General features: G+C 30.6%; 1 protein-coding gene across 2 annotated transcripts in view; it reads right to left on the reverse strand.

The window, feature by feature from the left end:
• Nucleotides 1-6,329: 6,329 nt before the first annotated feature.
• Nucleotides 6,330-18,918, reverse strand: part of LOC123709013 (dual specificity tyrosine-phosphorylation-regulated kinase 2) — a 33,734-nt gene continuing 21,145 nt past the window's right edge. For both annotated transcript variants that reach the window (XM_045660089.1, XM_045660088.1), the window contains exons 9-10: nucleotides 17,295-17,424; nucleotides 6,330-10,489 (exon numbers count right to left, since the gene is read on the reverse strand). In XM_045660089.1, coding sequence (XP_045516045.1) covers nucleotides 10,303-10,489; nucleotides 17,295-17,424 — 317 coding nt within the window. In that variant the 3' untranslated portion in view covers nucleotides 6,330-10,302. The remainder of the gene's footprint in view (nucleotides 10,490-17,294; nucleotides 17,425-18,918) is intronic.

The following is an 18,918-nucleotide window of genomic DNA, read 5'->3' on the forward strand; positions in this document are numbered from 1 at the left end:
TTGAGTCTGAACACCTATATTCATTGTGGTTACAATTTCTATTATTCTATTAAGAAATTCTATTAACAATTACGTAAATTTAATTAGATTATTGGCTAGAATAGGTATTGAGATATATATTTATTATTTAAACCTGTAATAATGCAACTAGACAACTTCTATAACGCGTAACTGTTATGCGGCTGAGCCCTTAGTGATTAAAAGTAATAATACCTTGTATAAGTACGTGGTACGTGACACTTATTACAAACATACACAATATATAATGTACAATTGTGTATTCTGTTTTTATTTGATTTGAGGGTTTCTTAAATAAGCTGATAAAATCAGCTACATCGAATTGATTCCGGAACTAATGTCTATTGACAAACGGTCAATCAAGACGAAATTGAACGTAAAAAGTGGCGTAATTAGTCTTAATATTTCTCAGTATTCTTTGGAAATTGTAAGGCGGGGTCAAGTTTACTGATAAATTATTTCTTGAGACTGTACATTAAACTGATTTTTTACAACAAAATATATAGAAAATTATAAGAAATAAAAGTACTTTAGATTTTTTTAAATTCATATATCTTCTAAATCGTCTTATATATCTATTCTATTTCATTTCTATTCTTATCAACTCATAGTTAGACTTCAACCACTTAGATAAAATGCCTTATTCTAATTATAAATTATATTATTTTTTAAATCATGTCTATCAACAGTCAAATGATTGACCAAATAATTTCCCAACTTGCAACAAACTAATCTATTGCTTAAAACTTTTGTTCTGTTAGTTTTAGTGTTATGTTAAATATTAACATCCGTAACACGTAGGTATCTGTCATAAAAGCCAATGATTGCTTTCGATTTTTACGTAAACCAGCAATTATTATACAGTCTAGACTATGTATATGCAAATAAGTATAATGTGGTCAACGTGTTTCAAATTACAAAATTCTTTCGATCATTTTGAAAGTTACTACTGAAGATATTATATGCAAGTTGGGTGAACTTGCAGAACTTATTTCCTCAGGTTTAGTTAAAAACATAATTGAGTTCATGATCAGTGAAATCTTAGGATTCGAATCAATAGACCGTCTGGGCTTAAAATTTGCTGTCTGCAAACAAAGATCAGGCAAATTCTTATAACCTTAGACATGCTATAAGAAACAAACAGTCTAAATCTAGTCCAACTTAACCCCAAAAGCACAATCTTCCATTTATCACATTTTATGGAACTCTTCATGGTAAATTTGGTAAAAGTTAAAAACAGTTCAGAAGAGTTGTTCGTATTTAAACCTGCAGCTGAGTTTAATCAACGGACGTTGAGGCAGAATACGAAATTCCACCTGTATCACCTTGACGATTTTGTATAAATCCACTATGTGAAACCGCCGAAATACCGGAACCCACTGAGGTATAACTTAGAGTCCTTAAGAGTACAACGTATCAATTATCTAGCAGTGAGTTTCGATGGGCGGCGCTCTTTAAATCTGGTGAGCCACCTGCTTCCTGTTCTATATTTAAAAATTGTTTGCCTGAGCTCTGGCCAATCATTAGTGTTAAAATCTAAAATCTGTTGAGTAAATCTTTTAGAGATACTGGTCTTATTTTCGTTTCTAAGAAAATAGTAAAAAATGCGGGTTACATTTTTTAACGATAGGCCTAACGTTATCAACGATATGTCGTTAAACATTAACAGAATTATGTAATAGAAGCATTCTATTAAATTGTCGAACATTTAATGAAATAATGATTTTATATCCATCAAATCTGCGTTCATACCACTTGCAACTTCTAAAAAAATGCCATTTCTTATAAGTCCTATTTGTGTTGGTTATTCAAAGTCCTAACGTCTGATGGTTCCGAAAGTTACAATTGCCATCGTAAGCATCATCAGTCAAATTTGGTTCTAAGGTCATTTATAAAACCCCATGTCAGCAAATTTGTAAAATGAGCTTTTTTGTAATAAGATTAATTACTATGACTTGATATCTATATTAATGTTCGTCTCACTATTTCGCAAGCGAAGAAGTTAAATCGCCTTTGCATTTTTTAAATATTCTCTATGCTTGATAGTGACATACATATAGGGTATATGATCACTATTAGACGGAATTCAAACAAATCTGGTATTATGAATAATACCTTTAAATATTCTTCCGTATACATAGAACGTTACCGTACACACATGAACGCCTAACCTTCGCTTTTGTCTTAAAGAAACGTTAAAAGGCTATTGTATAGCATTATAAACAACTAAAGACCACAATAGCCTGAATTGGAGCGTGACATGTGGTTCGGTGAGTAAAAGCTTCTTTATTAAAGTTTAATTTATATTCTTGAAGAACCTATTAGCACTTTCTTGATACATCGCTTACAATAGGTTAGGTAGGTAAGTAAAGTAGAGATTTTCAAAACGTAACATCGCATATTTGTCTTGTCTGGGTGAATTTTATAGCATTGAAAACGACAGTTTGTAGAATTGGTAAGTTAAAAATTAAATTTACGATTAAATTCATGAGTAAAAGTTAACTAATTATTAATTTGATCGTAATCAAATCCCTACATAATTCCACTAGAAATGCGTAGACAACTTAATCTTCTAACAAAAATTCAATTCTGAAATTCTAACAATATCACATGCATGCACGTTAAACGGAGAACCTGCTTTTTTGAACTTTTATGGGTATTGTCCTCAGAATTCGCCATGTATCATTGATTTTTATGTGTAAGAAATTTTTGTAATTAAGACAGGGCGAATTTTTATCCAGTACGAATTAAGCTCATCGAAAATCTATAAAGTAGCGTAAGACTCGAATATACGACCTCAGTATTGTCTTTGGTCAACATAGCTTTTACACATTGAAACAAAACAATTTTTAACCGGATTAAAGTTATTTATACGACCTCAGGTTAAAATTGTCGAAGCGATTAAAAATTTTGGAAATCTCCAAAAATTCCGAAAAACTTATTCAAAATTACTTATCACTTGAAATAAAAAAATACATTTAAAACCGCGTAAGAATACATAATTAGAATAAGTATGGAATAAAGAATCCCATTCAAAACATAATTACCTCGAGATTGACTATAATATGTCGTAGAAAGTTCAAATAGTTAATGTAATAAGATTCCGTAATTACCTTGGACGAAGTTCCGATGAATTGCGCAAAAGAAGATTACGCTGATGTAATATCATAGGTGTCCAAAATGACCCAAATTTACGAGTAAAAATGTTATTCTGACCTTTACAAACGCTTAACTAAATCTTAAATGTCGAAAAGTATTATGTCGATAAAGTTGACCCACAATTAGCTGTGCTCTCTTTAAATACATTACATGTATAGATATCGTCGATTTTGATAGTTATATACTCGATATATAAAAATAGTTTATAACTTCATTAAAGTTTTTTAAGATACTAACTAAAATGACTTATGGAAGAACTAAAAGTACAAATCTATGAGTTTGTACCAATGTGAATGAAACGCTTATAGGAGTCACAGTCAACTTGGTGCAAACAGTGTTTCGTATATTAGATCGACCCAAATTAATCAAAACATACTTTTTTACTTTATTATTTGCTTATTTTATATATATGAGAGTTTGAGTTCAAAAATCAGTTTTTAAATAATAAATGTAACTTGATGTTCAAGAGTATTTAGAGTCAAGTCATAGCGCTAAATGTTGCCATTTTTATCCCCTTGTAACATACTTGACGACATGCGATGCGCCGAAAATAGAATTATATGATCAATTATAGGATAGCACACCATATGTAGGCTCTCTCTGGATCTTCGCATATCTCGTGGTAATTGATTCGAATTACTTTTCGGATTGCAGCTAAATTTCATCATCGGCCGTCAATACATATATCAAAATTCCACCCGTTCCACCTTGACGTCACGTTTAACGCATTTATTAAGCATATTACAATTTTATGAAACAAGTTGCCATTCCAGATATTTACTATTCGAACAGTTACCACTTAGGGACCTCTAACAAATAGCGACCGACAACGCATGCAAACCCCCTGGTGTTACAGGTGTTCATGGCGGTAAAGATTGAACTTTAAGTGCCCCTGTTCTCTGTTCGTTCATTTGCCTTCTGTGTCACAAGAAATACATAATATTCGAAAAATATAATTACTTTTATTTGTAATATTAATACTTATTGGATAATATTAAATGAGCTTAGCTTTTAATATACACGATATATGTTGTAATCAGTTGGTAAATACTGCAACTCTACCGATGAACGTTCTCTCTTTGGCAATGTATTAATGCTTATTATAATCAATTTACGAATTATAGGGCTGGCAGAAATAACGTCACGGCATTGTAGTACTATCCAGAATTACCATGTATATGAGCTAGATAATATCCTTTTATAATACATAACCTAGCTTGTAGTTCACGCTTTTATAAAGGAAATAAATTACAGAAGACATGCATTTATTCTTTGTAGTAAATGAATTTGTGTAGTACTCACTGACATTGGGAAGTTAAGTTAGTTGAATTATTAAGAACCACTACTTACTACTACTAAAGAAAAACATATCTTTGTTTCACCACAATATTATGATTGTAATACATAATACTTTTACGGAAAAAATATTAATGAACACCGAAATGTACCGCAGTGGACTTACGGAAAACTAACTTTTTTTTTTGCGGCAACCCTGTAAAATAAACAGTATAACCCTGTAAAAGCCACAAATGACAGTGACACAATGTAATTGCCAAATTTTGATGCATTTCGTAAATTGTTGCTAAGAATTTTCATGAAAGCCACGTCGAATGCTTTTAAGATGGTTTAATTGTTGAAATAGTTAGCGTCTCTTAACCTGATAAAGAGCAATACGCTGTAATGTTACAATTTGAAACCGCGCTTTTAACGACAACAGGAACAGAATAATTTGGACCGATGAGTACAGATATTTGAACAAATCATGATGAGATTTTGATGGTTTTTTTACGGTGTTGTATGGTCACTTTCCATAAGGGCACACGGGGTACGTGCTTAAGGTACCGCCTACTAGGATCCCCCAAACAACCAACAACTTCTCTTACACATTCATTCTCAGAACTGACGGGCTCATAACACTTATAAACTGGTTAAGAAGGAAACCAAACAACATTACTGTCTTACCAAGAAACCAGTAACATACTAATATGGTCCATTGCATTATAAATCATAGTAGAAAGTTCCTTACATTTTAAAAGGGCCCAAAATCTTGTTGTGTCTAATCTCTAAGCATACCACACTTTAAAACGGTCTTTATGGTCACCCGCGGTTGTAAATATCTGTGCAATAAAACAACAAAACTGTCATACATTAGATCACTTTCATTACGCGTTCTTTATTATAATAAATAATTTATGAAAAATTCATACTTATATAGTAGCAGCAAAGAATAGGTTTTACTACTTTCTAACCTCGCAGTCAAATAGAGAATTTTTTTATGTTAGAAAAAATTGATTTCATCATATCCCGATATAACATGGAAAACGAAAGAGTATTTCATTTACATACTTAATCAACGGAATGAACGTGAATTAGCGTTTAATAGCGCCTAAGTCGGGCAAATTCTTGTTGCATAAATCTTTATTGGTTACATGTTGAATAAGCGCGAGATTTACTCTTTAATATTATTAGTTGGTATTTATTATACTTATGTTAGGATTAAACATTGAATTAGGACAATATTGGTCAAACACGGTATAACACACTAAGACAAAGTTGTCAAATATTATAAGACAAAACTGTAAAAAAATAGTTTAGGTCGCCGGCCTTGGCATTGGCAGAATGAAGAAGGACCTGCTGCAGCCCAAAACCAGCGACAGGTGGCACATGATAACAGTACTAGAAGATCCTCATTTCGGAGACCAAAACACTTTATGGGCCACAGAGCCAGCAAAGTTAGTGATTTTTATATTAACCTTTTACTTACTGTGAGAAAGCACATACAGACGGAGGTATTAGCCTCGCCTTGTTGATGTAAATTATTATTCATTATCGTATTGCAAAGTATTTTTTATTTGACTTTTTAATAAATGAGATTTTTAGTAAGAAATGTACCTATGCGAATGTTGCCTATCTTAGATCTTGGAGATAACGGTATGCACTTTGCGGCTGATGAAACCTTACAAGACAAGAAGAGAATTAAGAAACTCTGAAAATTGATATTACGTAAAAAAGCGAAAGACCATTAATTTACTTAGCTAAGACTAAAGTGAGTGATTTTTCAAGGTTAGGAGATTCCACAACACGTCGCTTTAAGGCTTTTATTATCCATCAACAAAACATAGATACATATATTCGTACATTTGATACAACCATTACCTAACATCTACTATATTTCTATGACGGGTGACTTTTACTTGGACAGTATTAAAATGAGGCTATATTTAAAATAAACAAATGTCTGTAGTTTTAATAAATTAAAAAGAATTTATCAAATAAGCTTTACACTTTACATTCAGCGACGTAATATTTTTGTCAAGAATGTTACTATATATATTTATCGTGTCCAGTTAAATGTAACATTATAGTTGAACATAGTTCGCATAATTCATTGTAAGTAAAGGAGCACGAATTAAAATTGACTGATAAGAATACATACTTAGGTTAAAATAATTAATATAACATTAATCTTTAAGATTAAGGTAACATAATCCTGATTACATAAATTTATATAATACAAAACAATAACTGACCTAAAAATATAATAACTAAAATATAATAACTAAAATATATTATTCCGAAGATATTGGCAGCATTCCCCCTTTTAATAGCTAGTCTAATTCTTTGTTTGAGGTAGCTGCCAGCTCTTCGATGTCCTGTGATGTTGACTAACCTTTGCTATGTCCTTAAAAAGCTTTATACCGCTAGGACCCCACGGACCACGGTCTCGACACCGAAGGGGACAAAATCATATTCGAAGCCTAGACCCCTACATGCTTTAACATAAATAAACACAGAATTAATTTACACATTGTTATTTTTTAATAAAATTTAAAAAAGCAAATTATGTGTTTAAGTTTGAGTCCATCTTAAATTTTGAATAATTAAATGTAAGTACATATAAGTCACCAGTCAGACATATATGGAAATGTTACTCAAACCACCATATATCATGCGCAAAGCTTATTATTGTCTTGTGGCAAAGCACAGCCTTCATAAAAATAACAATAGACTCAACCAACATAGCAAATAACATTTTTATTACTCCCAGCAATTACGCCCATATAAACAAGCCACATAAGTATTATTCACAAATATATTAAGCAATAATTTATTACTTGTTATAAGAAGCAATCTGTTTTACCTAAACCTAGAGATATAATATTTCTTAAGAACCGCTCCCTTTTGCAATTGAAAGTAGCCACAGCTGGCCCCGGTCTGAGTAACATTCCTTAATATACAAAATAGGTGTACACGACATTAATATTATTTGTTGTTCAACTTATACGTGTATATAAAGTATTAAATAAATGAATAGTTTAGCTTAAATGATTGAAATGATTCCTCAGCTAATAATCTTAACGCATGACCATCTTTTAACATGGTTACAAACACGTGTATGGAAAAATTATATGTATGAACATTATTGTATGTCGTGTACTCCATACTAAACATCAACTCAACAACTAATTTATTATCTAAATGCTATATAACAAATATTAAACATATAGTTTAAACCTAGATCCGTTTTTGTTTTAAGACAAAAGAGTTTCTTTTATTTACACAGATTTCCTCATCAATGAAAAATGGAAACACAAATATTCTGACCATACTATACTATCAAATATTTACAATTAAAGATAATTGTATTTTTCTAGTCAAAGAGAATAAACTGTGAAAGCCCAACTAAATTTGGTGGACAGAATATAAAACATATATTTTACAATGAACATCAAAGTAGAACATAGATGTAGAATTTGAGTGTATTTCTTTTCGACTCTTCCATTTCGGCAATACACATTTTGTGTCGTACTCACAGCGGAGTGACTGACTCACTCATTCTTTGTCTTTGTCGTTACAAACACACAACGCACCGGTCGTTCTATACTCTATGCAAGTGCCCAGATAATCGCATTCAAGTTTTTCATAGTTTTTTGAAAATCATTACACAGTTGTGTCGACTCGGGTAGATATGAAATTCTATACTTAGTCTATATTAAACATATCTATAATTTACAAAACTCTACTTTTCTACATCTAATGGGGCTTAGAAGTAAAATAATCTAATTTATCACTTTCGATTTCAGTGAAATTAATCTTTGATACGTCTAATGATCCTGACTAGAACCAAAATGTATTTTTATAATTTTTGGGGTTTCTTTTTATCGTATACTTCAAATATTTGTTTCAATCTATATTCTAAAGAGAAAATTACACAACATATTTGTTTTAGATTTTTAAACCTAATTAGTTTTTCAGATACTGATTCAATTGTTAAAATAATACGTGTTGTTTATAAAATATGAGTCGTGAGTATGACTAGCACAAAGTAATATTTTTATATGATGGTACTATTTAATATAACTAAATAAAATCAGTCTCCATTTGGCACATAATCTACAAATTAAAACTTTTATTTTCAATTATTCAAGCAATAACTAAAAGTTAAAACTAAACACTAGATTAGTAACAATACTTTGCTAATGTTTAATTTTTTCATTTGTCAATCAGTTCAAAGTCAACAAAACACAATTTTTTTTCATTGGACTCTTTGCTACAGTCAGCAATTTATGATATTCATAATAAGATATCATCATAATCATTGTAAGAACCATAATTCGATTGATCTAGTATTAAACTATTACGTAATACAAGACGAGGTTTAGCAATGGCTCGGACTTTAACTAGCGCGGAACTGATGGACTGCCCTGTAGATGACCGATAATCCTGATCTTTGTTACGTCATTTTATAACGTCTATATGACGTTTACAACCACCGCTGTGGTGGTAAACGAGCGTGGCGCTTGGGTCACGACCCTGGTTAAAATTTTCGGCATAAATAAAATCTACTGAACCATAATTATAAATATTTGGTGGTATGAATATTTGGAACACATAGTAGTTTTACGTCAACGCAAACGAAATCTTTTAAATTGAATATTATAAATTTAGCCGGCGTATACCGACCGTCGGACTTGTTGTTTAATTGCTTATTAACTTCACGAGCGTACCACCATGCGTTATAAAATCGCTTAGTATATTCGAATTTAGTTACAATCACTTTAATTATTTGTACATAATAGCTGATATTAATCTGATGTTAGCGTAAGGATTGAATGTAACATTTACAATATGGTTACAACACTTTTCAGATACAGTCTCTCGGCTTTTTACAATCTAAAAACGAGAGAATTAACATATTGAAATGTTGTTTTAATTGGTATTCTTTTATCTTTAATTTTAATTAATTATTTTTATTAATGATAATTTAGAAACGTTTTATAAGTCTTAAACAGCTTGCGTTACATAAGAAAGTCAAGCACTCTTTACCTGAGTCTTTCATTTATGAATCGTTTGGCAATTTTTGATTTCGAATTAAGGGCTATTATTATACGGGTTGTTACGTTAAGAAATAAAAATTGCATTTAAAAATCCAACACAATTTTGCGAGACTATTTGTTATAAAAGACAAGTTTCTTGTACTCGTAGAACAAATTCTATTAACTATATCTATGTTGACGAAGGTATAAACGTTAAACATCTAGGGATATGCTATCATTGATACAAAACTCTATAGACAGTCATCTCTCAACATATAGGCCACGTTACACTTATTCTACAAACTTCTATCACAAATAACTCACAGTTTAAATGTTTTGAAGACTAAATAGCTACATTGTAATGTTTAGAAGTCTTAATTTAATCATTAATTTTTATTCCCAAGAATTTTACTAAGCGATGTTTACGATTCTGTACGTTTAGTAACGGACTATTAATGGTCTTACTGGGTCAGCAATTGCTATGAGTACCATAATACATTTTCATAAAAAAAGCAGCGGCCAAATTCAATGTTTAAAAAACATTCGTTTCGAAGCATATCTGGCTGTTATTTTCGTTTTTATATACTCTTGAAACGGCATTTTATCCATACACTCATCGTAAACATAAATTATAAATGCACGACTGAGTAGTGATTATAACATCAATCATTGAAGAAGTTTATCTTATACCCAAGAATAACATGTTCTTACTAAATAAATGTTGCGGGACAAAAAAGCTTGTTCAGTTGCCCTTATTATAATTGTTGCGTGTCTACGGCAGGCCACTGGAAGCCATTCTATCTCCTGGTCACGCCCGTCCAAGCATGGCTGCTACGTCCCCTGCTGACTGGGAGTGGAGAAGGGCACTCCTAGTAGGTCTTGGCGGTGGAAGCCGTGGTAACGCAAGAAGGGTTGAAGAAGCACCCAGAGGACACCCAGTAACAAATTCGTGTCGGGAAGCTTCGGTTGGGGTGATGCGTCGTTTTGGATCCCATCTGTAAATAATTATTCAATTACGTTGAAATCTATTGCACAAAGATTCTAAAATAAAGTACCCCAATACATTGTAAATTCTCTTTGGTACGCTCGCAATAACGACAACCATAAGGATAACACAGAAAGCGTCGACAAAGAAATTAAATAAAAAACATGCCCCAGCCCACCAACATGTGATCATGTGCATGTCGAGGCCGCCCAGCCTTTGTACCTAGGCTAGTGCATAGATACAACAGGACCATGTCTTTTGAAATATTTTACTTTTTTTTAGTGCTTATAAAACTGAAAAATTTGCTAGCGAAAACTGTGAACACTAATGCTAGATTTATAAGACAGTTATTTAACTACACTAGTATTTTATTATAACTTGTGGTTTATTACTTGGGTTAGGTAGAATTAAAGTTAGAGTTAATCAACAATTAAGCTCGCTATATATTTATAATGTATGTATGTGTGTTGAGCTTTAAACAATTTCGACCTCAATTTTTTATTAATAACATATCATGAAACATTATTTGAACTACAGATAAACATATAGATTGCAGTATTTGATCACGTGTTAATTACTACCAATATAAGTTAAGTTTTTTGTTTTACATTTATGAAATTATGTTTTATTTATAAGGCAACCAATTGACGTTTTTCTAAGACCATATAGGTATGACATAGAAATGGAATCTAAAAGAACAACTATAAATTAATATAATTCATCGACTGCAAAGAAACCATAAGTAAAGTAGTATTCGAGAAATATAATTTAGATTTTCGTTTACAAACTATTTGAATAAGTATATGTCATAGTTAACGGACGGAATCACGGACATATTCTAAACAAATCTTTATTTCTCAAATATATTTAAAACAAAGCCAAGATTCGGTTCATTCATTAATATTGTACAATCAAATTTATACAAAAAATCATAGATGAAAATATTTAATATCATTTTTGCTTTTTGTTAGCATTATTATTTAAACGAATATCATATTAAAGAAATAGAAAACCTCTTAACAGTTTTATTTGATGTGGTTCATAAATCTCCCAAAAAACAGCCACTGAATCTGAACATATTTGATTAAACTAACCCAATATTCATAATGATTGTAATGAAAATTTTATAAGCATGTTGTAGTAAACTAAATTATTTAATAGCTATCATGTTTATGATATCATGATGATGAATTTTTATATACATTTTGTGTTTAAAATGGCGCCGACATAAGTTACTGTCGAAACGAAACACAAACAGTATTATGTTTTTTTTTATTAATTAGTCAATTAAAACTATGCTTTAATTGAACACGGTCAAACCTTTAAACTGGCTTAGAATGCTCCTACTTTATTTCACTAATACTTAAAACGCATATTATTCAGTTTTAAATATATACATAAAGAGTATATGTAGAGAAGACATGTCATTATTATACTTTAAAACAAATTTCATCTCTAAACAATATAGTGTATTTATGTTTGGTGTTAATATTATATTTAATTTTAACTTTTAAGCTAATATTACTCGTTTATAATTCTACTATAGATTTACTGTATATTAATGGTTAAAAGTAGAGCAAGGCAAAGTCTGGTTGTTGCTCTTTGGAAACTGGAATTAAATTTATAAATGTTGCAGCCAGTTGGTTCCAATAATTTGTTGTACAATTATTACGATTTAAAAAAACTTATAATTATATTTTACTCATGATATCTAAAATAGGATTTTATTGTAGACTAGCTGCCTCTGCGAACTTCGTTTTGGCCTTAATATGATTTTTACACTCAGCCTATCTTACTAGCTTCATACTAACATATGGGATGTTTTGCTAATGCATTGAGACAGCTGGCGTTTACAATTAAAGAAAAAGAGAACTGGTTTTTAGGTTTTTCCGTGTAATTATTCTTTATTTTATATTCATAAAAACCTTCCTCAGGGTTAAAGGAACAAATTAAAAAAAAATACTTGTCGTCGCCTTCTTCGAGTTTACCGATTTGAAACATATTTTGCAAGTACTGTTTATTTATATCGATTGTAACATAAAGTGTATATGATAAATATTTTAAACGTACGTGAATGTGTTTAAATTCCTCAACAGTACGCCAAAAAGAATAACTGAATAGTTTAATATCTTAGTTTTAATCAGTATTAGATTACAGACTATTAGATTGTTTTCTAATGCAATCTTTAGGAAAATACCTCATGTAAGGTATTTGATATCAAACGACATAATCTATGAACAGGGATTACTAAAAGTAAAACAACAAAATTTTATTTTGGATGGTGGATATATAGGAATACATATCACTATTGGGCGCCCCAATCTGTTGTAATGTAAATATTTTTCTGATTTGGATACGGCAACAAATAGATTTCATTCCTCAACTTTGCTCTTATCTCTCACAGAATTCTTATACATTTCATGGATTTCTATAGCTATATTGATACGCCATAGATTCAGCTATTAAGCGCAATTTCGTAGCTTTAAAAATTACGCTTATTGGATTTGGAAAATCAACTCTAGAATCTGAAGGCCCGTGTACCAATCACTGGTCTAGACATAAAACGGTTGCCCTACTTTCATAACGATAAAGTGATTCGAATATTCCCTTTCAAAGTGGACTCGTTAGTGATTTTCGAATGAACTTTAACCTTTAAGATATTGCAGATTCGGAATCCTTATATTATCATTAACTTGCAATATTGCATTAAAGGTGATTTCGTAACAAATTTATAAATTTTTCATGCAATGTGTTGATGCATTAATTACAAATAGCCACTATATAGCTTTTCGTATATCAATTAATTACAATAATAACAATTATAGAATAAGGTTCTTTCCTGTCATTTAACTAGTATCTTTATAGAACTTTTATTATACAATATTTATGAAGAGAGTAAAATATTATAAACGAATTAAATATTTCGTATGTGATTGACAGTTTTCATTAACACGAGCCACGACAAAAAGCTATACGCGGCATAAAAATAGATATTTCTTCGCGCTCTGAGATGTCTACAACATTACACAATAGTACCTACTATTAGCCAGTCCTAACCTTTCACTGCGTATTCCGATCGCATCGCTTCTTGTAATACTGTGGGAATATTATGATAGCTAAACTGCGTGAAATTATTACGTTCATAACTTAAAAACTTGTGTAATTAATGTTATCATCACATCTTGGAAATTATTATTTAGTACCTTGTATCATTTGTTAAAATTCGAAAGTAGAACCTATTCTTTATAATTGAAATGCAAAATGGATATATTTCATAAGTCCTTTGATTAGATGTGTTTCTTTTATTCAGTTAAGTCTAATAGGATTTAATACCTGTTGTATATAAATAATTAAATCAATACAAATACAAAACATAGTTAATGTTTCTTTAAAAATTGACTTCCTCTAAAACGGCCTTAAATATCTCCTGTATGTAGAAATATGTTCGAAAGTTGGTTTAAGCAAAAAAGCAACAGCAAAGGGTTAAAAAACTTTCGAACATATTACTACACATAGGAGATATTTAAGGTAATATACACAAGTAACACAACATTTTCCTTTTCACTATTAGCGAACAGGCACTTTCACTCCGAATAAAGACGGAATAGTTTCAAAATAACTCAAAAGAATATTTATTTTTAATTAAATAATTTTTGATTAATTGTTCTAAAATGAAAGTAATGATTTAAAAAATGATATTATAAAAAACATCCGTTACGGTATAACATTTTGTTTGTTTTTACACATAAGCATATTTTACATTGATACAATAAATAAAAGTGCAAAACAAAATAAAAAATAATTTAAAATTAGTTGGGCCGGAAAGATACCATAATTCTTCATCTCCTTAATTAGACACATTTTAATTCTGAATGATCTAATCAATTAACGTACAAAAACTCGTGAGACCACTTTTACTTTTACATTCTTTGGTCGCCATATACAAACCGATTCCTTCATCTGTCTATGGTACATATTGTATAATGATAACTATCAACACACTATTTTGTCATCGCTTATCTCACCATTCAGCAGTATTAATACAAATGTAAAAAAAACTTCGCGATTGAAAAGTGTGGCAGAGTTTATTCCCACCGTTCTTTCTGTCCTTGATTTGAGAATTAGTTGAAAATGTAAGTTTCGATACTTTTTTAATAGACTTTCATAACCAGTGTTACGTAAATATCAATAAATGATAAGTTGATTTCTATTTAATAGTATTTTTTTATGAACTTAGATTCCTCCTAGAACTCAAATTTGTTGATAATTGATAGTGTACACGATTGTAATAACAACTTAAATAAAACAAATATAGAACTTAAAAATTCTTTGCTATTTTGTATATAAGTACCGTAATAAACGGCTAATGTATCTTAGAATACTTAATCAGAGTGTGAACTTGAGAGAAAGCCACAAAAAGCTTATAATTGTTGTCACGGTTTCATATCTTATTCGCAAGTCATATTGTGACTGTTATATTTAGTTATTTACTTCACGCTATATCATAAAGATATTCTATCCAGTTACTTAAATTTTTTTAGTGTTTAAGGCTCATTTAATATTACAATATACAAAAGTAAAAAAAATCGCTGTTGTTGATAAAACAACGCAAAAAAGTTTTTAATAAGCACGTGTGTCCTGAATTGGCTTTTGTAAAGGACTTTTTTTATTTTTAAATTTGTCCCTCATCATCTCATCGAGAGAAAAAGCCGGCGTAACAAACTCTCGGTACTCTTTTAAAATATCAAATATATAAGAATACTAGCGGACCCGACAGACGTTGTCCTGTCTTAACTATGAATATTAATTTAGAATTGGTCTAATTAACTAAAAAATATTTCAGAAATGTTTATTGTTCTAATGCCTTATGATATACAATATTCTTTGTTTGTTTTTCTGGCGCGTATATAAATAGTTTTGTTGGTATTCCGACCCGGGAACGGGCGACATATAACTGGTCATGTGAAAAACATCTGAGTTTCAAGATTACGGCCACCAACAATTAGCGACTGTAATTTTTTTTAATGCATTTTATCAATAGAATAACTCCAATCGAAGCATTTATTTTAAACACGATATTCATTTTTTCTACATTCTCTTTGACGATATTTGCAGCACACATTCTTTCAATGGTATGTCAAACTCCATAACCATGTAACCTCATTAAAAAGTTTCAATTTTAAAGGCGCTATGCACTAAAACAAAATTTGCTATCTTAACAAAAGTATTCTTAAATTTTCGAATTCTCCGTGCAATTTTCTTAATTTTTTTTCTTTCATAAGAACTTCCTCCTGACAGTAACGTGATGCCGTGACCAAGGGAAATAAGGATTCATTTTTATTTATATATATATATATATGAGAAAGAAGTTTTTTACACATATATCATTATTTTTTTACAGGACAGGGGCAAAAGGGACAAGAAGCTTACCTATTGTTAAGATACCGCCGGCTATGGACATTGCCAGAAGGATCAAGAGTGGCTTGCGGCTTTTTAAGATTTTGGTACTAAAGGTATTGAGTATCTTGAAAATATAAAAGTATACTTTTTATTCTCATCCAATAACTTTGATCTAGACACTTAACGTAATCGGAAACCAATTTAACAGCAAAATGTAATAAGCAATCTAATCGATATTATCTTCATATCATCTGAGATGAGAATATTTAGAATAAATTAATCGGTTAACGAACCGATTACATTAAGATTATGTTTCGTCTGGTTTATCGTTGATTATATTAAAACAACATTGTTATTTATTGCTTTAAGAAGCTTTTAGAGAGTGAGTTTTTTAACAAACATATACATAACGAACTCCAGGTGGTTTTAAGGACATAAACGCATCGTTCAAAACAATCTACGTTTAATAAAGATAGGAAGAGAACTTGTTACATTAGTAGTTTGTACCTAGTGATAAATATAATATTATTGTATTAGCATTATATAACAAACGTTAAACATCAAGACTCCGAATTATTGATACTGTGTTTTATTTTAATATATTAAAAATGACGCCGAATTAATATCATTATATAAATCTAACAGCAAAGTCTAGAAATATTCGTAATATATGTCTCCTACAGTTACATAAACAAGGTGATTACATAATATTAGATAAGCTCTCAATGAAGTGACATAACGTATCAAAGACGACACTCAAACGGTCATCGTCGTTAGACGCATAGAAGGCCTAATGATGTAGTTAGATCATTTCGTAATACTCGTTGGTGATATACTTGTCATTAAGGTGTACTACTGTTAAACTTCATATTCGTACAGATAAATTATCTGTATATACTAAAATTTGACGTATAGCCTATAGATATGCCAATTTAGAACATTAAGAAACTAGTAGTGGACTCACTTTATTAAAAATTAATTAATTAATTTAGAGGCTTTTACAGATTTTGTATAATACAACTCGATCACTTATTACTTATATTGGTTTTAACTTATTTTATTTAAATTAAAGCCGCAAATTTGTGCGAGTCCAAGGTATGGGACATTTATACTTAGTTGTTAGGTTTCTGTTGAATTAAAGGTTTCATCTGTGCCTTCTCGCCCGAAATAGTTATTCATAGTTATCTTGGGAACAGTACTAAGGATAGATGGCAATTCCAATAAAATTATTTCATCAAAGTATAGGTTTCCATAAGAACCAACACTCTGAATGATTAATAGTTCGCACATGAGGTACATGTTTTCGAGTTAATCAATAATTATTAAGAAAAATAAGTTTTTCGGTTTGGTGGATCAATATCAAAAAATTACTTGACTCCAAGGTAAATAGTTCAGTCATATTAAAATGTACTTACTCTAAACATCGGTGGAGCAGATGCAAGAATGCTGGGTCGTCACTACGCACAGCTGTTGACAGAGACCTCGACCCAGGTCGACGTTTCCTACCCTTTGAGTTAGTCACACTGCGCGGTGATCCTTTGGAATCTACGAAAAATATCATCAATACCACTACCACAAGTTATGCAGCAGCTAAAGTGTTGTAAGTACTAGATAAATCAGTTCCTTGTATTTATAATTAACTTACATTTATGCCGTTTTCTTTCATAATTATTTGTAAAAAAAAGTAAAGCACACGAAATTTTAATTATCATTTAACTTAAATAAGTATGTATGATTATTTGAATTAAATAACTACATTTAAATCTATCTAATGGAAATAATAGATTAAATATTCAATATTATTTGCACAAAAGATTTCTCTTAATTAATAAACAATTAAAATTCAATGGGGGCATCATCGCATAGAAATTCAAATTCGCTTGTTAAGAAATTATAAATTGCGTAAATGGTTTATAATAGAAAGTGAAATTAAAGATTTCTTCCTGAATGTTTAATTACCAATTCATTATTAAACAGAGATCGCCTACTTGCCTATTAGATTTGCAAATGATCATGAAACAGATATAGACATCAGACCTAAAAAGGTTTTAGTGCCACTGATATTTTATTAATGTCGTCTTAACTGGCCCCTATGACCACAAACTTAATTATCTTTTTAACTTAAGTAAAAAAACATCAGTGGCGCTAGTACCTTTTCGCTCCGAGCCTCGGATTTATGTATCTATTTATGTGATCATTTGTTTTTTCTTTATAGACAAGAAGTTTAAGCCTTTTTGGGTTTAAGATGATTTCCTCACTATATTTTCCTGTACAAGGTAGTTTTGAATTGGCATATAGGCAGAAAGTCCACATCTCGGGTTCGAACCTCAGGGATGAGAGTGGTTCTCTTATACCACTAGGCCAAGACTGCTCCATAACTACCGTACGGACTTGAGTAAAATGTATTTTTTAAATATTTCTATATATATATATACTTGACTGATATCGCGAACAACTCAAATGAAATTTTCAAACACATCTATTACGGGGGATCTTTGCTACAAAAATCGACGAACGTATCAATCATTCACGCGGATTACCTACTATACGGAAACCAACGATACAGACGCAAATGTCAAATTCGAATGCCTATCTTCATTGGGTGTCACGGAATCCAGTACTTTGTATATTTGAACACTACAAGATCAGGTAAATGAATAAATAAGATTTTAAGTAGTTAAAGCAAAGGAGATTCTACATATTTGTATTGAAAAAATATTAATGTTTATGGTTCCTTCTTGACTATAGAATTTAAAGAGCGTATTGGTTTGAACCGGTAGTTGTGTAGAGTTGATAACTTAAAAAGTGTTAATAAACAAGTTCAAAACTATACTACTTAAATAACCTAACCCACCATCGGAATATTATTAATTATTCACACGTACATTCGAACGGCATTACTACTAAACGTTAATTAAACTTACCATGTTACAATGGCTGCGATATTGTTTCCATATTCAAAGAATGCCATAACCATGTCATGAAAACTAATAACTTTAATCTACGTTTCCTTATAAGGCCGATAATGTTTTTTGGTTT

The sequence above is a fragment of the Pieris brassicae genome, chromosome 4, assembly GCF_905147105.1.
Source record: "Pieris brassicae chromosome 4, ilPieBrab1.1, whole genome shotgun sequence".
NCBI classification, from domain to species: domain Eukaryota; kingdom Metazoa; phylum Arthropoda; class Insecta; order Lepidoptera; family Pieridae; genus Pieris; species Pieris brassicae.